Raw genomic sequence first — 25321 nt, forward strand, 5'->3', positions numbered from 1 at the left:
CTTCTTAAGCGGACGGGTATCGCCGCCGGCCTTAACGATATAGCTAGTAAATTCCTTAACCTAATAATATATTAGAGGTAGCCTAAGGGCGGCCTAGGCAAGAACCTAGTTAGTAAGGTGTTTTTCCTACTCTCGGCTAAGCCTCTAATATGCCTCTTTTGCCTCCTTAATAGGCAGAGCCCCTTTAAGATATATATAGAGGGTCCCTCTTAGAATACCCTACTTTTAACTAGTATAAAGCTAAGGTATCCCGTTTTTAATAGCTTTAAGTGCTTCTTAGAGCTGGTTTTCGGTATACTTAGAAAGCCGAGGCATTGCTAATATAAATAGTATTTATTTTATAATTATAAGGCAAGAGATGCACGAGAAAACGCGGTTGCAATATAATGTATTTAACGACGCGATGGTGTTATGGAGAGTGCCGGTGTTGGGGTGTGCCGGACTTTAGGTGGGCTGACTTAGCTTGTTGTCATAATATAACGGAAGGCACCAGCGGCACATCCCTCTGCCTACCCCGTAACATGGGCGTTAGGTCAGGGGGGCCAACCCTCAGCTAATGTATATACACTAAGGATGCCCATTAGGAGCCCACCTAGGGAGCAACTGAATGAGCGCCCGAGTAAGCACTGAGAGGCATCCATGGCCCAGAGACCCCGAGCAAAGAGGTTCGCACAATCATTTCCGACGGCTGCACTCTCTGTCCAGAGCCGCGGCAACCTCCTTGCCGAACCGCTGGGCAGGTTTGGCTGCCGTGGCGATGGGGTCCAGAAGGGAGATCCATAAAGTCCCTCGGATTTCCTTGCGAGCACCCAGCCCGGGAGCAAGTGTATAGCCCAGTTCCTCCAGAGCTCCATGGAGCGCACCCGCCAACCGTCTCTGCGTGAGACCACGAACCACGGCCGACGCACCGGCGGCGCGTGTCGTGAACATGATCCACAGCGGCTCGTCCAGCTTCCTGCGAGCGTACCGGGACCTCGTCATGGCGGCTAGAGGGTGGCCCTTGGGGTCGAAATACTTCATGTCGAACGGGTGCAGGACGTGTCGAGAACTGAAAGCAATCTTGGCACGGTATTCGGCAGAAATCTTGCGCATCTCGGGCTGGGAGGTGAAGGGCCTCATCCTGGCATTGTCGGGTTCGATGTCGTTCTCGAGTAGAAACCGGACGTTCTCGCGCGTCGTAAGGAGCGTGCCGGATGTTTTGACGAATTTACGTGCGTCCTCGGCAACGTACCTCTGGACCCCGCCTCGCTGTTGGGGTCTGCCGCCCTGGACATTGTTGCGCGTATACGGTTTGACGAGTCTGCGTCCATCCTCTGGACGGTCGGTTTGGACTCGGCCCCGGTACTGAGCTCTGTCGCCGTGGACGTTGTCGCGCGTAGCGACGCGTGCACCGTGCGGTTTGGCGGATTGCCTTCGGTCCACGGAAATGTCCCTTTGAGCTTCGTCTCGATATTGGGTTCTGCCGCCCTGTCCTGGCGCAGCGGTGTAGAGGAGGCGCAACGATAAAGTTGGCAATGTGGAGGAGAGCTTTGGCCCCAGCCCAGGGAGAGTTCGAGCTGCCGCCATGTCGCCAGGAATGTCGACCCTGCCTCGAGCATTGTTGCCGCGCCGTCAAGACTGGAAACTGATCCTCATGAGATGCAGCGTCGTGGGCAGGCTTCGTCCTGAAGCTTAAGCTGGTCTTCACGATAACAAGCAAGTCCCTCCGCGGACCATCTGCGGCTGGAAATTAAGCACCTGATTAGGTAATTCCCCTGTGGCTTGACGCCTGCCAAGTTGCTGATCAGAGGGACTTGAGCCAATGGATCAGCTTGTCGTGAGATTGATAGCGACTTACAGCTCTTCATGCAGAGATCATCTGCTGCAGCTGAGTAGTCTGGTAGCAGCAGTGACTCCACGCACAAGTCCCGGCAAGATCAGGCAACCAGCCCTCCAGCCTCTAGCCCCAAGCCCAACCAGCGCTCGGTCCCGCATGCAAAGGCGCCCAGCCGACCACCACAAAAAAAAGCGACCCACCGCCCAGCGCATGCGTCGCCACACAGCTGCAAAACCGCACCGCCAAACTCGCGACCGACAACCCCCTCCTCCACCTTGCATCCTCAGTGCCTGATTACTGCATTCCGTCCTCTCGCCTTCTCTCAACCGCAACTCAGGGCCAACAGACCACAGGCAAGCAGTATGCCCAAGAACAAGGGAAAGGTGCGAAGGAAGCCCCTCCCCCCCTAACCCAATGCCGTGGTGCCCCGCCCCCGCCATGGCGGTTTTTGATGTCGCGCTGCTGACGTTCTGGTTGATGATGCACAGGGCGGCAAGAACCGCAGAAGAGGAACAAAGGAAAATGATGACCAGCGCCGAGAGTTGACCTTCAAGGAGGACGGCCAGGAGTACGCCCAGGTCATCAAGATGCTCGGCAACGGGCGCCTCGAGGCCTTGTGCTTTGACGGCAGCAAGCGCCTTGCCAACGTACGTCGATTTCTTCCCCGCGCTGATCCCTTGACCCCTCCCCCCTCTTCACCCTTTTTTCTTTATCTTTCTTTCTTTTTCCTGCTTCGTATAGAAGCCGCTCGACTGTCTTCGCCATGTCCCTGTGAGAAAGGGGGCAACATCACTCGCTCTCCTTCGCTCACTGACTGCATGGTGTGATCCTCCGCAAATTAATTATTCTAACGTGACATCCCATAGATCCGCGGCAAGATGCGCAAAAAGGTCTGGATCAACCAGGGCGACATCATCCTCCTCTCGCTCCGCGATTTCCAGGACAACAAGGGCGACGTCATCCTCAAGTATACCGCCGACGAGGCTCGATCTCTCAAGTCGTACGGCGAACTGCCCGAGCACGCCAAGATCAACGAGACGGATTCCTTTGGACAGGGCGAAGATGGCGAGGCTTACTTCGAGTTCGGCGACGCTGATTCGGAAGAGGACTCTGACGAGCCGGGGGTCAAGAAGGAGGTCGATATCGACGACATCTAAGCCTTGTCGCTCTGACATGCCTACACAAGGCTACGCGTGTTTTCTTGCGCGCTCTCACTCCCGCGCAGCACCAATGGCGAGTTCCCCTTCGTCAGGGCAGTCATCTCCCCTAATGGGCTGCTGGGGTCACACACTGTCTTCTCTCTCTGGCCCGTCGAGCACCTGCTGCTCACCGGGTCCCACGACAGGAGTGGGGGCGGAGGTTGGACGGCTGTGGTGGGAGAGACGTCACTGTCCGTCATCTTGTTTACTTGACGTTGTTTCTATCCCGTACTTATGAATATGAGAACTTGCTTGTCATCACTTGCACGGGCCGACCATCATGGCCCGATAAATAAATATATGCTTGTTCCCGTAAACGTAATCGTTCGCTAGCTTTGTCTCATTCTTTACTCCCAGACGGTATCCCCTGGATCACAAAGTCTCCCCAATGGAGAGAATACGGTTCCTTTTCTTCGTCCCCGCCGTTCCTCAGGTTCGCTTTGGGTCAGGCATCTGAATCAATCGACATGCTCGCCTGAGAGCCAACGGGTAAATCAGAAGCTCCACTAGCTGAGAATCCCCTTAATGCTGTCGGCACTGCCGCCCCTGCCCGCAGCACGGCGAGCAAGGAACAGATTTTCTGCAATACACATTCACCGCGATCACACATAAGTCGCCACAACGTGCTCGGCCAGCACGTCACGTACGTCCCTTCTCTTGCGCAGTCCATCTTCTCACCAATCATCGTCATCGGCCTCGTCGTCTGGATATTTGTGTCAGCAAATGTGTCGTCTTTTCATCCATGACTGGATACTCACCACTCTTGCTGACTTTCTCCTTTCTCTTCTGCAGAGCTGCTGCCAGAGCATCGGCCATGCCGCCGCCGCCACCACCTGGCGCGGCCCCGGCCTGCGGAGCCCCCGCGTCACCACCCCCTCCGACGTGTGCGGCGCTTCGGTCTCTGATCTGACTCCTGTCAACCTTCTTGAGTGCGCCAATGCCACCCGCCTTCTGGATATCGCCCAGCATGGCTGATCGTCCCTTGTCGGGGGATGCCAACGCTGGAGCCGACAACCCCGATGCGTAACCCGAGTCCCGATTGGGGGGCAACGGCGGAGGCGGAGGAGGGCCACTGCCGGATGGGGCTGGCATCGGCGGGGGCGGGGGCGGGAGCGGAGCAGTCGACGATGGTAGAGGAGGCGGCAGAGGAGCGCTGGACGACGGTAGAGGAGGTGGTGGAGGAGCGCTTGACGACGGTAAGGGAGGCGGCGGGGGCGCGTCTGATGACGGCAGGGGGGGCGGCGGTGGCGCGTCTGATGACGGCAGGGGAGGCGGTGGAGGAGCATTAGACGATGGCAGAGGAGGAGGAGGCGGAAGGGGAGGCCCGTCGCCGTTCGGCGGAGGAGGAACCGGCCGTGAACTTGATGGCGGCAGCGGAGGAGGGGCATTTCCGGTCGGCACTTTCGGCGGCAGTGGCGGAGGGGTCGGCGCATGCCCAGACTGGCTGTCGTTGCTTCTCGAGGGAGGCGGCGGCGGCACAGGGCCACGGCTGGGCGTAGGAGGCGGCATGCGCTGGCTTGCGAAGGGTGAGGGAACCCCGAATTTGTGGCTCTGGCTCTCGGGCTCGATCGGCGTCTTGGCAGGCCTTGGAGGAGGGGGCGGCCCAGGGTTGGCCAGCGGGGCAGCTTTTGGCTTGTCCTGGCTCACGAATCTGCCCGCTTCTGGCAGAGGGGGGGGGGCATTGAACCTTGGCCGAGGAGGGGAGGGCCCCCGGGGAGGGCTCTCCTCCCGTGGCAACGGGTCAACCTTGCCAGATCGCCTTGGTGCCGGCGGCGGCGGCGGAACTGCTCTCTTGGCCGACGACGGAGAAGAGGGGTTCGCAGCGCCGGCGGATGGAGGAGGTGGAGGCGGCGGCGCTCTTACGCTCCTCGAATCGTGGCCGTTTGTCGGGGGCGGAGGAGGCAGTGCTGGAGGTCCGGATAGGGTCGGGGGGCGCGGTGCCACCTGGCTCGCTACCTTGGCTTGTTCGTCCCTCAGAAAGTCAACAATGAATTCCTGGTTTTCCTTGATGAAGTCGTCCGTCAACCCTTTGTCACTCAAATCCTGACCAAAGTGCTCCCGCCACAGAGGGTCAAAGGCGTCAAGCAGGGCAAATTCCGAGGGGTGGTCACTGCCATTGGTGCTCGGGGCCAACATTGAAGAGTGATGGCCAGGATGCGCAGAGTGGTTGGGCTGGGTAGCTTGAGCTGGCGCCGGAGCGGATGAGTGACGATGGAAAAAACCACCTAGCAAGCCGTGTTTTGGAGCGGGCTGGGAACCACCGCCAAAGGGAGTCGATCTCGTCGCGCGGCTGGCGTTCTTCTCGCGTTCATCCATTTTCTTCTTGAACTGTTTTGCCTCCTTTTCGTCGACAAAGCTGAGGCCCGCCAGGCAGTCCTCCAACTCAAAGGTGTGGAAGAAGGTCCGGTCCTGGTTGTAGTTCCAGGTATCGAAGATTTCCTGGTCCCAAATGACTCCTCGTCCCGAGGGCTACGGCGTGATGGTCAGTGTCAAACTCGTAGGCTACACACTGAGCGTCGCACGCACCGATATGTCCACCATTTTGAGCCAGAATGTGTTGCCCACCAGATCGTTTGCGATGACGATAGCTCCCTGGACGCCCGTGTAGGTCCATTTCGATCGGTTGGGGTAGGCAACGTAGAGCCTCGCGACGGCCACGGCCTGGATTTTGTTGGACTGCTTGGGGACGAAACGCTTGACAGTGTCTTTGTCCTCGTCACTGAGGATGGACGGCATGGCGGCGGCGATACGAGGACGCTTGGGGTGATGCTGGAGACGCCTTCCAAAATCGTAGGGGAAGAGTTGGAAGCAAAGATGGCTTCATGAAAGGATGCGTCGTGCTAGATACGCGTGGATGGTCGAGCTGACGCTGCCGCCCTTGTCATCCGGAGATTGCTGTCGGTGGCTTCGGCGGGCGGTTGGGAGGCAGCCGAGAGGATTGACAAAGGCCAAAGCACGGAAAAGCAGCCGAAAGAAGAGAGTGTCGCCGCTGCACCGAGATCCGAGCAGCGATTTTCGGGTGTTCTCGCTAGCCGGGGCAAATAGCACGAATGGCGTCGAGGGGACTGCCGTTGCGGAGGAGAGGAGATGATTGTTGGTCGGTCCGTCTCCAACGAAGCACGCTGCCTGTAGCCCACCCGCAGCCCACCCACGCTGCGCGGCTTCAGCCACAGTGATGGAGTAGGCACAGCCACAGCACGGACAGGGTGGGTGGATCAAACGACTGCGTCATCGTGGAGTCGACAGGCGAATACTGAAGCTGTTCGCTCGCCTTCTTTCTTCAACTTGTGTGCCTTGCGACCGGCAATATTTTGCTTTCAAGTTCTTTGATTGTCCCAAGGCTGAACGAAACCCGTGTGACCCCAAGTCTTCTGCACAACTCATCAGCCTCGGGCCATGCCCCAGCCCAGCTGGGTGTCATGATTCGGCCCAGCATAGATACACAAGCCACCGTACAAGCAAGCAGTCGACGGCGTTTCCCTCCACAAACGTAATAAAACAAGTCTGACGAATAGCACTCAAGTTCGTACAACTTCCAACGACGGTCCATGGACGGGTGCCGTGTTCCAACGCTATTGCTACTTGTTCAGCGCCTCCATCTTGGCTTTGCGGTCCTGCTCGGTGCCCTCTTGCTCGGGCATCTCATTGGGAATGACAGGACCCGGGTTGGCACTGTGAATGGCGGCGGCCGCCGAAGTGTTGTTGCAATCGCCGTTGTCCTTGATGGGCTGGATGCTAAACTCCTTCTCCCCACCCTTGCCAAGTCGTCAGCCTCTGCTAAGTGCCGGGGGATGAACGGTTCAGCGCATACCTGCTTCTTCTGAGTATTGGAGGAGTCCATGATCAAACGGCGGTTATCTGCGATGACGGAGGAGAGACTCGAGGATGGAGGAAAGAACTCAGAGCGCGAGTAGTTGACCGGCCAGGGCGAGCTCAGACGGCCCCTCGGGCGTATTTGTAGAACCTGCCCCTCGCTAAAACGGAGGATGACGTATAGAGAGAGCATAATGAAACAGGGCGGGCGGGCTGCGGCGGCAGATCCATTCATGCTCACCCGGGTGGCTGCAGAGTCGGGATTGACTTGCCAACAGGCGATCGATTTGACAGTTCTAACTCACACTGTATACACTGTCTCACAGCACTGCACTCTTGTCCGCGTGTGCGTGGCACGTAAGCGTTCCCTGCTCCCTGAGGTCAACACACCATCTTTCTTCAGGCCGTCTGTCTGTAAGCAGATAGCTCGCCATGTCACAGTGGTTTCCCACGGGATGCCGGGCAGCTTCGGCTCTCGGTTCGTGGTTGCACAGTCGACAGTACTAAAACCACCCCGCCTGAGTCAAGGCTCACGGGCCGATGAGGGTGATCGGCACAGTGCGCATTCAACCCTCGTCAATTCCGAGACACCTGATTGGCGTCGCAACTCGACTTCAGCTTCCCACGGCGAGCCGACCTCAGCAGAGAGACGGCGCTCCGAACTCGACAAACTCGGCTCCGTCGGTGGCTTCGCAGCACCCAGCACTCACGGTGCCCCGTATGTCGACGAGCAATGCGCCGCAACCAGTGAAGCTCTCGCTGCCCCTGGTCAGACCGCCCTCCCCGTCCAGCTGTCCGGCGCTGACCATTCTCCAGGAATACCAACAGGATCTCTTTCAGGAGCTCCGCGCCGAGGATGAGCTCGTGGTCCTCGCCCGTGGTCTCGGGCTGATGCGCCTCGTCACGAATCTGCTGCACTCGTACGACGCTGCCGGCAACAACCTCATTGTCGTTGTTGGCGCAGACGAGCGAGAAAATGGCTGGATCGGCGAGGCATTGGCCGAGCACGCCGCCATCAGCGCCTCTCCCAAGGCCCGGGGCTTGACGGTGGTCAACACCGACTTCCAGAGCGTCGGCGCAAGGGAAAAGATGTATGCCGGCGGCGGCATCTTCAGCATCACGTCGCGCATCCTCGTCGTCGATCTTCTCACCGGCCTCCTGGATCCCGTCACCATCACAGGCCTCGTCGTTCTCCATGCCGATCGCGTCATCGTCACTTCCCTCGAGGCCTTCATCCTCCGTGTATACCGGCAGAAGAACAAGGTCGGCTTTCTGAAGGCCTTTTCGGACAATCCCGATGCCTTTGCCATGGGCTTCTCGCCCCTGGCCACCATGATGAGGAACCTGTTTCTGAAGAAAGCCTCTCTCTGGCCGCGATTCCACGTCACCGTCGCGCAGTCCCTCGAAGGCAAGAAGAAGGCCGAGGTCATCGAGCTCGAAGTCCCCATGACGGACTCGATGAGGGATGTTCAGAACGCCATCATGGAGTGCGTCGAGGTCAGCATCCACGAGCTCAAGAAAGGAAACTCGGGTCTGGAGATGGATGATTGGAACCTGGACAGCGCTCTACTCAAGAACTTTGACGTCATCGTCCGCCGGCAACTGGACCCAAACTGGCATCGAGTCAGCTGGAAAACGCGGCAGATTGTCAACGACCTGAGTGTCCTTCGCGGCCTGCTCAACAATGTGCTCACCTACGATGCGGTATCCTTTCTCCAGCACCTCGACACCATCCACGCCGCCCACTCGCCGCCTCCAGGGTCCACGCGCCAGTCCCAGTCTCCGTGGCTGTTTCTCGACGCCGCCCAGACCATATTCGACACGGCGCGGAGGAGGGTTTACTCTGCCAGCCCCAAGGCTGTCCCGCAAGGCGAAAACATTGACTCGTTGCGTCCGGTGTTGGAGGAGCTCCCCAAGTGGAGTCTTTTGGCCGAGGTCCTCGAGGAGATTGACCGCGATCTGTACTTTGAGCCCCCTGCCAGGGACGACTCGAACGGGACCATTCTGATCATGTGCTCGAGTACCGACACGTGCAGGCAACTGCGCGACTACCTACAAACAATGCACGTCAAGCCGAAGACGGACAAGAACGCGGAGGACGCGGACGATGCTCACACCGCCTCGGCAGCCTTTATGATGAGAAGACGACTGCGCAATTACCTGAAGTGGAAGAAGCAGTTTGCCCAGGTCAGCGCGACGCTGTTTGCGGAGAACCAAAAGGCGCTCAACGGCGCAGCCGACTCCCGACCGGGTCACGGGGGCACGAGAGGCGGCAAAGCCTCGGCGAACAAGAGGCGCAGAGTCCGAGGCGGAGGGAATGCCGGTGTATCGGGAGGGCGGACCGAGAACGGCGTCATTGCCCAGTACTTTGAGAAGCCCGCCGAGGTTGCCGACCTCATGGCGGAGGTGCAGATCACCGAGGAGGAAGCGTTGCAAAAGGAGGACCTGGCCGCCGACCCGCTCGAAAACATGGAAGACTTCTTTCAACTGTACGACATGCAGGACCTGGTCGTGGTGCACGCCTACGACGGAGACCAGGACGAGCACGTTCTGGAGGAGATCAAGCCGCGGTACATCATCATGTACGAGCCCGAGGCATCCTTCATCCGGCGGGTCGAGGTCTACCGATCGTCCCACAACGACAGGAACGTGAGGGTCTACTTTATGTACTACGGTGGCTCCGTCGAGGAGCAGCGCTACCTGTCGTCGGTGCGGCGGGAAAAGGACGCCTTTACCAAGGCCATCAAGGAACGGGCGAGCATGTCTGTGGTGATGACGGTCGATGCTCACGGCATCGAGGACCCGCAGGAGGCCTTCCTCCGAACCGTCAACACGAGGATCGCAGGCGGCGGCAGGCTGGCGGCGACGGCGCAGCCGCCGCGCGTCGTGGTGGACGTGCGAGAGTTTAGGTCGTCGCTGCCGTCGCTGCTGCATGGACGGTCCATGGTGATTGTGCCGTGCATGCTCACGGTGGGCGACTACATCCTGTCGCCGAGCATCTGCGTCGAACGCAAGTCGGTCAGCGACCTCATCTCGTCGTTTAGGGACGGGCGGCTGTACAGCCAGGCGGAAACCATGTTCCTGCACTACAGGAACCCGATGCTCCTGATCGAGTTTGACCAGAACAAGTCGTTTACGCTGGAGCCCTTTGCGGACCTCTCGGGCAGCCTGAGCAGCGTGGCGCCGACCAACGTGTCGTCGGACCTGCAGTCCAAGCTGGTGCTCTTGACACTGGCGTTTCCGAAGCTGCGCATCATCTGGTCGTCGTCTCCCTTCCAGACTGCGGAGATTTTCGAGAGCCTCAAGGCGCAGGAGGAGGAGCCGGATCCGATTGCGGCGGTGCAGGCAGGGCTGGACAAGGACATGAAGGCCGAGGACCAGGCATTTAACCAGGAGCCGCAGGAAATGCTGGCCGTGGTGCCTGGCGTGACGCCCAAGAACATCAAGAACCTGGTCCTGGCGACGGAGAACATGCGGGAGGTGGTCAACATGGAAGTCACGGAGCTAGAGCCCATGGTGGGCAAGGCGGCCGGCAAGGCGATTCATGGGTTCTTTAACCGCAACGTCATGGAAGAGGAGGATTGATGTGTATTCAGTGTTGGATATACGCGTGCGCAGAGGAAGAGTCACGGGAGGGAGGAGGAGCAAGCGTTCAAGAGAGACAAACGATACCCGGATTTTCACTTTAGCAGCAGTTGCAAGTTGTCCGTGATGATTGTACTTTGTGTATTGTCTAACAACTAACAATCGATTGCGGATGGGGTATTAAAAGTAAACGGTCCCATTCCAAAGAGTCCGTGGGTATCCCTATGCAGCACGCAGACGACCATAGGTCCAAAAGAAAAAATCATGACGCATCTCGTCGAAAGCAGTTCTCTCGACTCGTCGTGCCTCGGTCTCAATTGCCCCCCAGCACCGGCAGCCCAGCTTCTTACTCTGTTGTCGTCTTTCATTTCACATGTCTCCTCTTGAGCGATTGGTCAACTCATGGAGTGGATGGAAGAAGCGTGAGTGCGTGGACGAGCGGGTGGTTGCCGGCTATACGCGACTCCTAGTCGTACGCCGGCGCTTCCCGCAGTAGCCGCAGGTGAGGAAGGAGACGACGATGCCGCAGAAGGAGACGATGCCGCTGATAATGGCCTGGAGGATGCCGCCGATGCCGCTGATGACGGCCATGATGCAGCCGCCGATGGTCTGCAGGGCAGATCGAATCTGCAGGCGAGAGGGTCAGTCAGCCAGCTTCGACGGCGGATGAGGAAACGCAGATGGGGGGAAACGTACGCAGGAGACGACGGCGCCCATGGTTGCGGTGTGGCGCGACGAGGTTTGGTGGAGGTGGTGGTTGTGGTGGTGATTATGTTTGCAAGCTCTGGAAGAGATGGGATTTTGTGTGTGTGCGGGAGGATGAGGGAGGAGGGTGTGTATGGGAGGAAGAGATTGGGAGAAGAGTAACGAACTGTTTGCACGCAGGGGGGGAGCAGGGACACTCAGGCACATTTATATCCCCAAGTCGAGAGACCTGGTTCACCACCCACGCGCCACACACGATGCTTGGGGTTACATGACGGCCCAAGCAAGGCAAGCACAAGCGCCATTGGTCCACCCTCGTCACATCCGGCCTTCTTGGCTGTTCCCTGGCAAGTATCCATACACGCTCTGTGTGTTGAAACGGGCGGCGGGCTGTGACGTCAAGGCCTCCTCTGCCTGACGGGCCAAAGAAAATGAGGGAAGTCAGACAACACGCGACGGCCGATGGATACGAGGGGCGGGGCGCTGGCAAGGGGATAGATGCATTGGAGCTGTGGTCGGTACGAATGCATAGGTACCTGCGGGCTGCAGAGCGGCCGAGTGGTACAGAGGAGTGCGCACCGCGTGTGAAGCCGGTGCCTGCATGTCCGTGCGTGCATGCAATTACAGCGCGGTATGCATTTACAGATGCCGCCAGGCTCCTGCCATCTCGATGTCCTCCCGCCTCTCCGCCCCGCTTTCAAAATCCCCGGCGCATGTCCTCCGCCCCCCGGTCAAACCCACATGCACTAATTACAGTATGTACTTGACCGAAAGAACCTCCCGAACTGAATAAATCATCATCATAAAACGGTCCGTCCTCCAACGAGCGGACAGGGCTCCCCCCCCTGCCGCAGCCAGACAGCCGAGAGAGAGGGAGAGAGGGTGGCGTCACGTCACCATGGCGTGGGCCTTTGACGTATGCGGCTCGTCGTGCGTGCCTTGATTTTTCTCGACATGTTGTCTCTCTCTATCTTGCCGATCAGTCAGACAGGGCCGTGATGGCAACTGTGGTGTTGGTGCGCACACCGCCACCACCTTACAAGACAGGTAAACGCACAGCCCTTAATTACCGCCTCGTCGGAAAGCGGTAATTAACGCCTCTCCTCCAAACCTGGGCACAGGGCTCCCTAGGGCTCTCTCGGGCTCCAGAGACACCATCGTCTACCTGACGAATACGCCTCGGTCCGCCTGCAGTTTGGCGCCGCGACCATGTCTGTTCTTGCAGCCAGCCCCCAAATGCGTCTCCGCCATGACGTCGCCTCTCGCAAGTCAGCTGCCCTGCCCGTCACCGCCGACAAGTCAAGCCATCTGCCGTAGCAGCCATCGGTGTGCATGTGCCGAGCACGCAGCCGTCGCAGCCATTCGTCGCCTCTTCAGAACATGGGATTGCATGCATATCCATGTATTGGTACGCGGGGGGGGGGGAGAAGCTCTATCCTGTCCAACGCCGGGGGGAATCTCATCCTCGACAAATGCGGCACTCCCAATGGCGGCACAAGTCCGTACATGCACGCGAGGCCATCTCCCGAGACCATATATCCATATATACATGCACATGTAGTTCCATGTGCTCCTCGCCTCGCTTCATCGTCATGTTCGCACTCACCTCCACGCTCTGAGCCAGTTCTTCTTGGACGCCGTGGCCCAGCTGGCTCGCTGCATGTGCGCGCGCCGTAGCATCTCCCGGTTGCGCGAGTCGAGCAGCCCGAGCGCCCCGTCCTCTCGAAAGGCCAGGCCGCGCGGCAGGTGCGGGTGCTCGTGGCTCATCATCTTGATGCGCTGCACCTTGCGCAGCTTGGCCAAGCCGTACCAGCACACGAGCAGCGAAAAGCCCATCGATGTCCCCGTCACCACCCCGAACCCCCACCCCGTCTCTTCGATGAAGTTGTTGAGGTTCATGCCGTAGAGGCCCGCCAGGAACGTCCCCATGGCCAGCCCCAGCGTGCCCACGCTGAACTTGAGCTCCATGAGCATCAGCGAGTTGCGGTTGGCGTCGAGAATCGCCCGGACGCTAGCCGCGTGCCTGTCAGCGAAAACCCGCCACATTACACGGCAATTAGGACCTACAGTTCCTCCGTGTTGCGGATCCCGGATACCAGGTTGCCCGCCTCTTGCACAATCTCGTCGGTGAGCTTGTGGTACGACTCGAGCAGCATCTCCACCTCTGTGTGCTCGTCCATGCCCCGGTACAGGTCGTGCGTCTTCTCGGTGAGGTACATGGCCGCCAGGTCGTCGTCGGCCTCGAGTAGCTCCTCGATGGCGTCGCGCACCAGCTTGGCCTTTTGCTCAAACGTGCTCACCCGCTTGGACAGGATGAGCAGGACGCGCAGCTTGTCGCGGTCGATGTCGTCCTCGAGCTCGCTGAGGATGTGCATGACGGGCTCCCGGACCGCCTCGAAGTCGGCCTCCATCTCCGACGTGACCGACGTCAGGACCGCCTCGAGGGCGCGGAACTCGTAGGGCAGCCCGCTGGAGCCCTGCGACGGCTTCTGCTGCAGCCTGCCCTGGAGGTCGTACATGAAGGCCGACTGCGGGTACGACGTCTTGGAGCCGTAGACGTCGAAGAGGAGGACGCGGTCGTGCTTGATGAGCACCTTGAGGTGGAGCAGGTTGAGGAGGATGGCTGAGGGGCGGACGAGGATGTGAGGCAGGTTGGAGGAATCGATCTTGCGCAAGTCGCGGGGGAGCAGGCCAAACTAGACACGACGTCAGTCATCCGAAGAGCGGACACGGAGCCGGCGACGCATCCGCACCTTGGCAATGAGCTCCGTCTTCTTGAACTCGCCGTCGACCAAGATGACCTTGCCGTGCTCGTCCACCTCGGTGCACCGCAGCCTGGGCTCGAGCGCCGCCTTTGCCGTCTGGACGCGGCGGCTGTTGAACATGGTGGACGAGGGCGCGAGGTCTTCGTGCGAGGGGAGGTCATCGGGCTTGAGCGGCTTGGCACCCTTGCGCGCGGTGCTGCCCCAGAGCCTCTCCTGCCATGTCGCCGCGCGCTCCCGCTTGGGGGCTGCGGGCTCGCCAGGCTTGCGCGTGGCATAGGCCGTCGAGTAGAAGAAGCCGGGGCTCGGCTGCGCCTGGGCTCGCCAGCAGGCCGTCGACAGGAGGCGGGCGCTGCCCCCTCTGGCGCTGCCCCCTCGGGCGGGCGAGCCCGGCTCCCGCGCGCGCCGACAGAGCTGCGCACCGGCGGCGGGCGCGTGCAGCACGGCCTCGGTCTGGCATCGCAGGAATCGGAGCAGGCTGCGGGACGGGGCCGTCGGTCGCACTGCGGGCTGCATGCCGACGACGGACATGCCGACGACGGAGCGGCGTTGGGCGTGCAAGTCTGCCCTCGGGCTGCGGTGCGGGACCTTGTCGAGGCAGCGTTGTTGCTTGTCGAGAAGCCGGGATGGATGGAACTGCCGCTTGCCCTGTCGAGAGGCACTTTTTTTTTCCTGACATCGCTGTCGTGCACGGGCCATGTCGGGCTCCAGGGCCTATTCGCCAGTCTGGCCTGTCCTCCTCACGGCGTCATCAGCTCCATCATTGGACTCTGCAAAGTATCGATACAATTCTTTGCTCGGATGCGATCTTTTACCGGATTTGCCGCGCACAATGCAGGCGACAAGAGAGCTGCAACATGCACCCGTCTCTCAATGAGGCAGCGACTGCCGAAAAGCACACCCGGAGAGAGCTTCGTCCTCCTCAGCGACAGCATCGCACGACCGAACAAGGGGCTCCGGCATTCGAGGCCCCAGCCGGCCCCCCCCTCCGTCATCTTCTCCAGGCCATCAAGAGAAAAGGAAAAACTACACGTCACCTTGGCTCCCGACTTGCTCCGTTGCTGAAAGCCGTCATTTGCGGAACATTGTCGCACCGGGCATGTGAATCCTGCGACAACCTCGCTCCCGCTTATCAAGTCACTTGGCCGTCACGCAAGGCTCGTTTGCATCCCACTCGGCTCTCTGCTCGAACGGCGACGTTGGTTTGCCGTCTTTTTCACTGCCGTCGACAACTATTTCTTCCCCCCCCCGACCACGTTCCCATTCATGGGGCCTACGCTGGAGCTGCGGCATCGTGAATCTCAACACCCATACCTGCCAAGTCGAGAGCGTCGACACGGCCGTGAGCATACGGCAGATTCACCAGCAACGCCCTGCAGGTCATGAACTCAACCCCAGTCCGCATCAGGGGCAAGCGCAAACCTTCCTCGTCCACCGCAAAGCGGCCGTCGCCCGCCCCGCCAGCGCCCAAGAAGATGAAGCGGCCCTTGGCCTCGGTCCTCGCCAGCCGTTCGACTCGCCGCCGCCCGACCCTCGAGTCTCTGCCCGGCGAGGTCCTCGAGACGGTGCTGCTCTACAGCTGCAACATCGCCCTGCCTCGCGCCAGCCCCCTGCTCGGCGTCAAGCTCTCGGACCGGGTCACCCTGCTGCGCCTCTTCATCTGGGCCTTTCACGACACCTGGGAGCAGTGGTTCGGTATCCCCCAGAGTCAATCCTTCCATCACGTCCCGCGGTCAGCCCGCGAGTATGAAGTTCCGTGTCAGGGAGACCCCGTTCTCCAGGTATGCAGAAACACATGCTGGCCCCGCGACTGAGAGCACCGTCATCCACCATGTCGGCTGACTCGACACCCCCCAGAGCGCCATGCTAGAGCTCCCGTGGGTCAACATCGACTTCATCCTGCAGGCACAGCAGGCATGGGCAGACCGCTACGCCCGGGGCCGCTGGTACCAGCACAGCGTGCCGTGGCGCGGCGACAGCCGCGAGCTTCCCCACGACCACCGAGGCGGCTTCGGCCACTTTGACGCCCGCACCTGCTTCGAGGCCGACTACCAGCAGGCCCTGCGGACGCACCTCCGGTTCGAAGAGTCGCGCCAGTGGCGCGCACGCGACGTCCACCCGCACACGCGCATGCCGGCGCAGCTCATCGTCGGCCCGTGGGACGAGGAGAAGCTGCGTCGCCTCTTCTGGCTCACCCGCGGCGGCATCCGCATGGACGAGGATCTGCGGTCGCTGCCGCCCTGGGAGATGAGGCTGCAGTGCCTCGACAACGCCGTCATCTCGGCCCCGGAGCCCAGCGCGCTCGTCGTCAACTGCATGATGGGCACCTGGACCTTTGTCAACCTGCCGCGCGACGCCGTCACCAAGGCGCTCGCCAACCTCGACAAGCGGCTGGAGTGGGGGGGGGACTCGCGCGAGAGCAGGGTCGTCTTGCGCTGGGCTCGGAGCTCGCTGTCCCTCAGCCTGGGCTTGAGCGATTACCCGGGGCCGATCGGACGTTGGGCCGCGCATTAGGGGGGAAAGCGTGAGGAGCCATGGCTACGGCAAGAATCGGGTGAGGCAGGATGCCTCTCCGTGGAGCAGGATCCGCTACGGCGGCGACGCCCTCGTTTACACGGGATGGGAGGGTTCGTCCCGGGGCGCGAATCGATCAATACGGGTGGGAGATCGGGACACGTTGCGCTCGGCCGGCCGGGCAGCATACTTGGGGAGCCGCACAGCACACACGGGAAAGTGCTTGCTGCCAACGGACGACACGCCGTCTATCCACAGATTAGCCCGCTGCCTCGGAGCACCTACCTTGATAAGCAGGGGTAAACGAAGCCCAAATTGTGCACTCAAAACAGCCCTTTGCTCTTGAGAACTCGCTCGCTCGCTCCACGCCGGTGCTTTGCAGCCACCGCCTCCGTGCAGCATCACGCCGGGCCCGCCGGCGGTCGTGCCTGAGCCTCTGTGCCCTTGATGCCCAGCCCCAGGCCGTGCTGCCTTGTCGTTCCAAACTCCCCCGTTGGAGCCGCGTCGTGACGGGCACGTGGGCATGCAAGCCAACGCCCTCCTCCCGCCTCCTCCCCCGGCGCACGCCGACATGAGTCACCGCGGCCAGGGAGCCGGAGGGCTGCAGACCCAGCTCAGCCTGCCCAGCCGGTTGCTGCCAGCCCGCATGACCCAGGCCCCCGCGTCCCCATCTCCTCTGCGTCGCTTTCCGCTTCGCAGCCCTCGCTTGCCGGACGCGCCGAGCAGCGCCCCGGTCGTGACTCTTCCGCCGCCGCGCGCAGTGAGCACGGCGCATACTCTGCAGCACGAGGTAACCCCTTCCTTCGTGTCTCGACCCTGGCTGTGGCTGCTTGGTACGAGCCGGGTAGTGGAGCCCAGGTCGCAATCCGCCCGGGCAGACAGCGTGTTAGTCTCGCGGTGCCCCCGGGGTGCACGCACATCCCGCCGTCCGTGAACATCCCACGACTCCCATGCCGAGAGTCGAGCTGCCCAGCGAAACAGCCAGGCAGCAGCTGCCACGCTCGGGGACCCGCCTCGTGAAGCCAAGGACGCCCCCCCCCTCCCCCCCTTTCTCACCGTTCCACCACCCTCGCCCCTTATCATCAAAAGCGCCCGACGCAGTGAGCCAAGGACAAGACACTCTGCCACCATCGTGGCACCATCAGCGTTCCTCCCCTTCACATCACGCAATCCCATTCGTCCCACGTCGCCAGGCGTCGGTGGTGGGGGGGGGGAAGGGGGGGCACAAGGGAAAAATCCCGCCGGCCTCGACGGGTTGCGCATGACTCACTTCGCCAGGCCGATAACCCGTCGTCGTCGTCGCCCGAGATGCCAAGTTTCTGTCAACGCTTCCACGCCTCCCTCCCCTTTCCTCTCCCCCTCCTGGTTTCTTTGCCCTGTGGAATCATGCTGGCCCCCTGTCCCTCCCCAGAACGACCAGCAGGCCAGGCCAGCCCGTGAACCGCTTGGCATCCCTCCAACCCCTTTGGTGGCTGTCGTTAGTCAAGGGTAATGGGATAGCAGATAGACAAGGGGATGGAGGCAAGGAGATGTCAAAAATGGTGGAAATTGCATGCTGTGCCACGCCGTAACTCTTCTTCGCGCACCAATGTCCGCCGAGGGTAAAGGGGCCGTGACTCTGTCAGAAACCACACGTGACACCATAGCTCTCCCGCCCAGCACCATACGTAGGACGGACAACACACTCTCGGGTCGGGTCACGTTCCAGCGTCCGTCATCCACGAGGCCAAACACAAGGGTCGTCGTCACTCGTCGCCACCAAGGAGCCAAAGTCCGCGTTGCAAGCTGCAAGTGCCATTCACCACTCCCGAATGCAACCATTAGAGCACGCACTCGAGCCAGAGGCGCCCACGGTAATGTCCTCCCGGAAGCGACCCCAAAAGGCCAAGTCTTCTAGTCGTACAAACCAGCTCCCACCGTCTCCCGGCAGCCACCACGACAGCAGCCAGGGGCACATTCCCCGTCCTCACCCCATCCTTTGTTTCAACGCCCTTGCCCCCCGATCACGAGTGACCGACCGACCAGATTACCGTGCTTTTCAGCCCAATACCCTCGACGCCATCAACACGCTCTCTATGGGCTCAAGAGATGGAACAAATCACGTCTGGGTGTGGTATCGCTAGAACAAAGAAACCACCGTCACCCCGTGGTAGAGACGCCCCTTCTGCCCCCACTGCGTGCCAGCATTTCCCATCACGTACGCGTCAACGAAAGAGAATGTAAATCAGTGGCTTTTCAAGAGGTCAACCTTGTCACACACACGAGACGGGTGCCCGGTATGCGGATTCGGTGACCACGGATGCGATTGGCCAGATCATGTAAGCAGTAGCACAGCAGGCAGCCCTGGGTGCGCCATCAATTCAGAATGCCGTCCCACATGCCTGGCCCCCGAAGGCTGAGCGCAGGGTACACGGAAGCAGCCTCGGCGGAGCAGCAGACTCGCTTGCCCGTCCCTCCCAAGGTGGGACGGACGGGAAACTGCATGCCCGCCTCGGCCCTCACGTCTCCGGGGCGCACGAGAACATCGGGCCAAGCCGACGCAGACGATCCGCGGCGGCCGGAAAGAATGTCGCGGACATTGTCCTGCAGGGGGTTGTCGCTGGTCGACGCAGCCCGGCTTCGCTTGCGGCCGGTTCTGGCCGTCGGCGTGGAATTCGCAGAGCATCCGTGATTGTGAAGGTCTTGGAGAACTCTGGCGGCGTCCGACACGGCGTCCCGGGCCACGTCATCCAGCTCACGCTCGCGTCTCGCCAGCGGGGTGTCCAGGGACAGGTCGCCGAGCTTCGCCACCGGGCCGTTGTACGTCTCGGGAGAAGCCGACAGGCACCACTCGTCATGGTCCTCGGGAACCGAGGGGACAGTCGGCTTGGCGCATGCTCTGTCGTTCCAAAGCCTGGCCACTCGGAATCGCGACGGCACGCTACATCTGCCAGAGCTATTGTAGTGGGTCGCGCTAGCGAGGGACGAGACAGAGGAGGTGGACGAGGAGCGCGACGAGCGCGACGAGTCCGACACCATCGACTCCGGGGAGGACGCCGTGGAGACGGAGTTGGCGAGCGAGGATCGGCGGACAGGGCAGTAGACCTGTGGCGACGATGTGACGGAGCAGGGGAAGCGGTCGAGGCTCTGCACGGTGCTGATGCAGCTCGCATGCGCCATGGCCATGCCCATGGCGCCACCCTTGCCCAAGATTTGCGAAGCCGCACTCACTGCAGGAGTGCAGATTCCGTTCGTCTGCGGGGTCAGGCGCGGAGTCGGCAAGAGGCCGAGCGTCGGGGCCGAGCGACCCGTCGTGAACGCCGAGGTCGGAGTAGGTTCCATGAAGGCCGGCACGTTGACGGGCTTGGGGGCGGGAGCGGCCAGAGGTGGCTCCTGAGGCAGGTTGAGGATGCTCCGCGGCGACAGAACGGACAGGTCGCTCGGCCTGCCGGGGCTGGGCTGAGGGGCCGCGATGAGGCATTCGACATTGGTCAGCTCGGGATCCAGTCGGAGAATGATGTGCTTCCAGTCGGCAGTCTGGTGGGCGAGGAACTGGGATGTGCCGCCGGGTGACGGCGGAAACGGTGGCGGCGTGCACTTGAGGACAATGTCGGTCCAGCGATGGAACACATCGTCGGCAATGTGCAGCTTCCAGTTGACGGCAAGGAGAAAGGCCATCTCATTTTGGTTGATCTCGTGGGTGTTGAGACCCGAGATCTTGCTCCAGGCGCGCGCCGAGTAGTTGCGGTCCTGTAGGTACTTGGAGGCAAGGATGAGGGCGGATAGGAACATGCGGCGGCCGCACTGGAGCGCGCGGTCGGCGACGCGGTCATCAGGCTGCTCCGTGGTGAAGTTGTGCTTGGGTACGTGGGGCTTGATGAGGATGAGATAGTACAGTGCCACCTGCAGGGTGGAGTAGCTGGTGCGCGAGCGCCGGAGGGTCTCCTGGATAAAGGTGCGCAGTGGGAGGACGGTCTTGCTGCCGGGTTCATTGCGGCAGACGACCGAGGAGAGCGGCCAGACCGCCTCGACGATCTGGGTGGACGAGTCTGCGGCGGCGGGAAGGGATAAGTAAGGGATCGGGATGCAGAGAGACGAGCGGCAACCTACCAACCAGGTTGTCGACAAAGTTGATCCGGCGATCCGACTGCCGGACCAGCACCGGGGGCGCCGCCAGGCGTCCATGGTAACCGGCAGCGTTGCGGCGGGGATTCAGCCGCAGCTCAGGCGCGACGGGTTCGACCTCGCGCTGAGGAAGAGGGCGGCGAAGGGCGGCGGCGTTGTCGATGGGGGCGCGGCCGTCGCACGAGTCGGAGTCGGAGGTGTTCGCGGAGGAGGCGTCGTCGGGCGAGTGCGAGGTGGCGTCAGACCAAGCGGAGACGGAAGCTGAAGAGCTAAAGGAAGAGTTGGAGGGTGCATATCGGGCGGAGGTGGCGACGAAGGCGAGCGGATGATGGGCGTCGCACTTCATCTTGGTAAGATGAGACGGGTATGTGAGTAGGGGGCCTGGCTTGAGGTGGTGTTTCAAGCCAGGTTGTTATTGCGCGTGTAGTATTTCTTGATGATTCCAGTCGCCGTCAGGTTCCCAGGTCATCCAACCGAGGAGTAAGAGGGTCGAGGAGAGGGCCGTGCACGTCCGGCAGGCAGCAACGAGTTGCCGCAGGCACGGAGAGACAGGGTCCGGTTTGCGGGCGTGGATGCGATCTAGGCGGGTGTCTTGTGGACAGCCGAGTAGACGCAAAGGAGCGGACCGGAGGACGAGACTGGGACGACGGCGACTGGAATGGTAAGAACGTAGCTTGCACGAGGCATTGCGACAAATGCTTCGACAGACAAGCTGGAGAGTGGGGGACGGTAGCTTGGTCAGGCTACCATCGGAGACGTGTGCGTGCTCTTGGGAAAGGCTAGTGAAGAGAAATCTTGAGGGGGGGGAGGTAAGGTGTCGGTGGTGACGAGACGGCGGACGAGACGGCGGTGGTGGTCCGATGTGAGGTTGCTGGCGTTGCGATACCCGAGGATACCAGAGATGGTGCGAGCGAGCAGAGCGAGTATTTATCTGGGCAAGAAGGGGGTGCGTGGACCGGGTGAGTCTTTGGGAGGAGTCGACTGCCAGGCGGAGGTGAGTCGCACGCAACAAGAGGCGCGTGAGGTGAGGTGAGGTGAGGCGAGGCGAGGCGAGGTGAGGTAAGGTGAGGTGAGATGGCGACCAGGCCGGGTTGCGTGGCGTGGTTCGAGGCAAAGAGTGGGTACGGATGTGACTCGTTTTGCGCTCGGTGGCGACCGAGTGTTGCCGGCTGAGTGGGCTGGGCTGGTTGCGTGGGCTGGTTGCCAGCAGGCGACTTCGGAGGCAGTGAATGACTTTTTAGACTGGGGCCCTGTCGAGCTTGGCGCCTAAAAATGGACGGGTCGAGACAGGCTGCTGCTGCGCCTTTGCTCGAGCCAGGAGAGGGAGACGATTATGGACAGACGGTAAAAATATACCCAATGAAATGGTAATAAAAGGGGAATCGGGTGCGTGCCCGGGCTGGGGCCAGAAAAAAATGAAAGGGCGGCGGATTGCGAGCAACAGCAGATGACGGATGGTTGACGGCTGCTTATCGACGATGCCACCACAGGAAAGGGCGGAGAGGAGAGCGTCCGTCGCCGTTGGGTCCGTCGTCGTCTGTCGCAAGGTACAAGTGAATGCCGCTGCGCGCAGAAGAGACGATGGGGGAAACAAAGACGTGTGCTTGGTACTGGAACAGGCAGTGATGATGGAACATGAACAAGAGGAACCCGGCGCCGTGGAGTGGAGATGGGGGGGCAGAAACACCAGAGCAGACTTCGGCGAGTCGCTGGGGTTGGTTTACAGGCCGATATCGAACTTCATCGTGGCGACGCTGGAGCTCGATGGGGGAGGGAAGAGGAAGGGGGGGGAAAGAGAAGCATCGACGGCTAGCGAGGGCGAGCGGCCTGGTGGTTTTGAATGCGCTGAGCGCTGCTCGCCAGGTCGTCTCTCGCTGGTTGGCCGCCCGGGGGGGGGGAGGCAGGGGAAAGTGGGGGTGGCAGGAGGGGATTTAGAGCGCCATCAGTGGCCGGAGCGCGCAGCGGGTGGAGAAGGGGGGGGGCGCAGGGGAAAGGAGAGGGGGCCGGTAGCAGAGAGAGTGCTTGAGTGCCAGGCCAGCAGGGGGGGGGGACGGCGCGAGAGATGCGGCATGGCAGTCAGTACCTGTTAGTCAGGCGCTGGTCCATGGGCGGCGGGCCAAACGCCACCTGGGCGGGCGACGACAGAGCGTCGGTTTCGCCCTCTACAGTACAGTAGTGCCAAGCGCCTGTCGCCACGTCGTGCTCGTCTGGTCCAGTAGGTACAACGGACTGTGCCGTGCAAACACGCACACGCGCAACACGGGCCACGCTATACCACTGGTACTAAATAAAATATTGTACAAACTAGGTACCTTACATACAGCACATACAGTACATACAGTAGTACCTCAAGGGAGACAGCACATCTGTAGCTTGCTCGAGGCGGGCACCACCACGGCGTGGGAGGGAGGTACTGTACAGTACATGTCCAGCAAACCCACGGTTACAGCGACCGGAGCGCGTGGGCATGCCCGCTGGGGTGGGTGGGCGAGTGACAAAAGGTGACAAACCACCACCGCCGGCCAAGGTCACCACCCACCGCCGGCCAAGGTCACCCACCGCTGGGCTAGGTGTTGTTTGCGCTTCCAAAATGGAGGGGGGGACGCCCCAGGCACACCATTGGCCCCCTCTCCAGCCCTCTCCCCCCTTCCCCCCCCCCGGTGCCCTCTCTCAGTGGCCAGCCGGCCTGCAACTCCCCGCTACGGGCATAGCGCCGCCGGCCTGCCACCAACCATCGGCCTGGCCTGGCCCAGCCGACGGCTCTGGGTGGTGGACGAAAAAAAACTCGAGCATGATACAGACGAGGAGTCAGAGTCTGGCCCTCGTCGGCGCTGGATTTTCATGCGGTGCGCGAGGCCCCCCCGGACGAGACAAGGCCATCCATCACAGTCGACGGCTTGATCCGTTCAGGCAGACAAGGCAAGGCGGTGGCGCGGCGCTGCCTGTGCCATGTTTGACCGAGAGACAGACGGGCTTCGTGTCCCCTTTCCCTGTTCTTTGCCTGCGGGTGCCAGCTCCAGGCAGTGCGTGCGTGCATGCTGTGTGTGCATAGGGCAGGCAGCCAGCCTCTGCCTCTCCGGCACGCCCGGTTTGCGCTGCGAGGCATGCTCCGTCTCCTAGGAAGAGAGAGCACAAGGCTTTTTCTTCTTCGTCTCCTGCTTCTTGTCCTGGGACGACAGACAAGGTTTACGCCTCGCTGGTTTACGCCTCGCTGGTTTACGCCTCGCTCTCTCTCTCTCTCTCTGCCAGCACACACGGCTACTTGGATACGTGATGCGCAAATTCTAGTCCGGGAAGCTCAGATACCTACAATCACTGTTTGAATGCTGCATCATAGACGCCCCACCGGCGTCGTCTGTATTGGTAATGCCTCTCCAGAGTCGGCTCTCCTCCGCCACCCACGGCCGAGAGCGGCAACGTCATGTCGCCGCAACGGCAACTCTCAGGCATTAGTCAGTACCACATCGCCAGGGCGGTGATGCCTAGCGGGCATTTGGCATGCTTACTGTGCAGTGAGGCATCGCCAGAGCCCGTCGACGCGGGGCGATGCGGGTGCAAACTCTCATGATGCCTCTCCGCTCCATGCTCCGTCGGCCCGACGACTGGCAAATCTACTGTAGTCCTCGTTATTTCCGGACGTCTACTCTCTTGGTCGGCGCGGCTCTCAGACCTCCTCTCCTGACCCCGACGACGGAAACAGCCTTGGAATAGTTACATCCGGCAGCAAGGCAATATTGTCTCCCCCAAGCCATCTCCACCCTAACAAGGCATCCAGGGAACAAACAACCATTCCTCGACACTGGAGTGGCCAAGGAGATGCAGCGCAGAACGGGCCATGACACCACTATCCATCCATGTGTCTGCCCATCAGCACGCCACACACTCTTTTTCCTCACACACGCGGGCACACACACACATGTTATACATGCAGACATGCACTTTATCTTTGCCCACGCCCGAGATGTTTGGCCTTCTTTCCATTCGTTGCTTTCTCGCCATATCCCGCTGCACTTGTCTCGCTGGCCGGCACCATTGGCACCCTCAGACTACCCTATAGTTAGGCGACCGTTGCATGGAAATTCCTTGCCTTGCCTCCCACAACCGGTCGCGCCTCGGGCCGGCCAAACAAAGGGGCAAGTGGAGGAGGGTTGCTCAAGGCAGCAGAGTGCACGGATACATAAGATGCCATGTGTACGCCTTGAAACGGAGCTTGCTCGTCATCGCTGGCTGTCCCACCGGCGTCGGCGGACCCACGGCGACGGCGGCTTTGCTGCTAGCCAGGGCTGCCTCGGCGCGTCGACGTGTTGTGGTCCCCCCACGATCTCGTCGATACGAGCCCTGCAGCTGACTGCGATTAACAAGGTTCGGATGCGCTAGGTCTGACGGCCCACCCGGGTCCACGGAGTTACATATGGCAGACCACGACGACTCACGGAGGATTATCACGCGTGAATTTCGATGAGATGCCCAGACGGATCCCAGAGCAGAGTGCTTGAGCAGGCAGGCAAGTCAAGGTCGCATCGACACTGAGGTGAGTCGTCGTCGCCGAGGCGTTGGGACGCGGTATGTGACGCCCGGTGTGACACACGGCAGAGAACGAATGCCCGTGGACCGAGGGCCCTTTGTCCAGACCAGGCCGAGTCCGACGTCGAAGCCCGCCAAGACTCGCGTGAGGAGAAAGGGGGACATGGAACCGACTCCTCCAGTCAGCAAAGGAAGCAAGAGTCCCTGTCGCGAGCCGGCCATTGGTCCCCGGCATCGCCATCTCTCTGTCGCCCACATCCCGGGCGCGCCCGCCGACGGCGATTGGAGAGAGGCTGGCT

The 25321-nt window shown here is 61.0% G+C and overlaps 9 protein-coding genes across 9 annotated transcripts; 3 read left to right on the forward strand and 6 right to left on the reverse strand.

Annotated features, from left to right (window-relative positions):
• Positions 1–675: 675 nt before the first annotated feature.
• Positions 676–1566, reverse strand: HRG_04756 (uncharacterized protein; the record flags this gene model as incomplete). The annotated part of the gene is made up of 1 exon (XM_044863227.1): positions 676–1566. One exon carries the CDS (start codon positions 1564–1566, stop codon positions 676–678), a length of 891 nt encoding a protein of 296 aa, XP_044721841.1.
• Positions 1567–2178: 612 nt separating this feature from the next.
• Positions 2179–2973, forward strand: HRG_04757 (translation initiation factor 1A / IF-1 domain-containing protein; the record flags this gene model as incomplete). Its single annotated transcript, XM_044863228.1, has 3 exons — positions 2179–2199; positions 2305–2463; positions 2683–2973. The coding sequence occupies 3 exons, from the start codon at positions 2179–2181 to the stop codon at positions 2971–2973; spliced, it is 471 nt and encodes a 156-aa protein (XP_044721842.1).
• Positions 2974–4300: 1327 nt separating this feature from the next.
• On the reverse strand, positions 4301–5751 carry HRG_04758 (WH1 domain-containing protein; the record flags this gene model as incomplete). The annotated part of the gene is made up of 4 exons (XM_044863229.1): positions 4301–4600; positions 4879–5201; positions 5277–5484; positions 5542–5751. The coding sequence occupies 4 exons, from the start codon at positions 5749–5751 to the stop codon at positions 4301–4303; spliced, it is 1041 nt and encodes a 346-aa protein (XP_044721843.1).
• Positions 5752–6593: 842 nt separating this feature from the next.
• Positions 6594–6856, reverse strand: HRG_04759 (uncharacterized protein; the record flags this gene model as incomplete). Its single annotated transcript, XM_044863230.1, has 2 exons — positions 6594–6770; positions 6827–6856. The coding sequence occupies 2 exons, from the start codon at positions 6854–6856 to the stop codon at positions 6594–6596; spliced, it is 207 nt and encodes a 68-aa protein (XP_044721844.1).
• Positions 6857–7548: 692 nt separating this feature from the next.
• On the forward strand, positions 7549–10413 carry HRG_04760 (ERCC4 domain-containing protein; the record flags this gene model as incomplete). Its single annotated transcript, XM_044863231.1, has 2 exons — positions 7549–7596; positions 7645–10413. 2 exons carry the CDS (start codon positions 7549–7551, stop codon positions 10411–10413), a joined length of 2817 nt encoding a protein of 938 aa, XP_044721845.1.
• Positions 10414–10866: 453 nt separating this feature from the next.
• HRG_04761 (uncharacterized protein) lies at positions 10867–11130 on the reverse strand (the record flags this gene model as incomplete). The annotated part of the gene is made up of 2 exons (XM_044863232.1): positions 10867–11040; positions 11110–11130. The coding sequence occupies 2 exons, from the start codon at positions 11128–11130 to the stop codon at positions 10867–10869; spliced, it is 195 nt and encodes a 64-aa protein (XP_044721846.1).
• Positions 11131–12720: 1590 nt separating this feature from the next.
• HRG_04762 (corA-like mg2+ transporter protein) lies at positions 12721–14411 on the reverse strand (the record flags this gene model as incomplete). The annotated part of the gene is made up of 3 exons (XM_044863233.1): positions 12721–13129; positions 13186–13814; positions 13872–14411. 3 exons carry the CDS (start codon positions 14409–14411, stop codon positions 12721–12723), a joined length of 1578 nt encoding a protein of 525 aa, XP_044721847.1.
• Positions 14412–15262: 851 nt separating this feature from the next.
• On the forward strand, positions 15263–16394 carry HRG_04763 (uncharacterized protein; the record flags this gene model as incomplete). The annotated part of the gene is made up of 2 exons (XM_044863234.1): positions 15263–15661; positions 15738–16394. The coding sequence occupies 2 exons, from the start codon at positions 15263–15265 to the stop codon at positions 16392–16394; spliced, it is 1056 nt and encodes a 351-aa protein (XP_044721848.1).
• Positions 16395–18749: 2355 nt separating this feature from the next.
• HRG_04764 (cyclin domain-containing protein) lies at positions 18750–20844 on the reverse strand (the record flags this gene model as incomplete). The annotated part of the gene is made up of 2 exons (XM_044863235.1): positions 18750–20422; positions 20484–20844. The coding sequence occupies 2 exons, from the start codon at positions 20842–20844 to the stop codon at positions 18750–18752; spliced, it is 2034 nt and encodes a 677-aa protein (XP_044721849.1).
• Positions 20845–25321: the final 4477 nt, after the last annotated feature.

Source organism: Hirsutella rhossiliensis (assembly GCF_020360975.1).
Source record: "Hirsutella rhossiliensis strain HR02 chromosome Unknown scaffold00004, whole genome shotgun sequence".
Taxonomy (NCBI): domain Eukaryota; kingdom Fungi; phylum Ascomycota; class Sordariomycetes; order Hypocreales; family Ophiocordycipitaceae; genus Hirsutella; species Hirsutella rhossiliensis.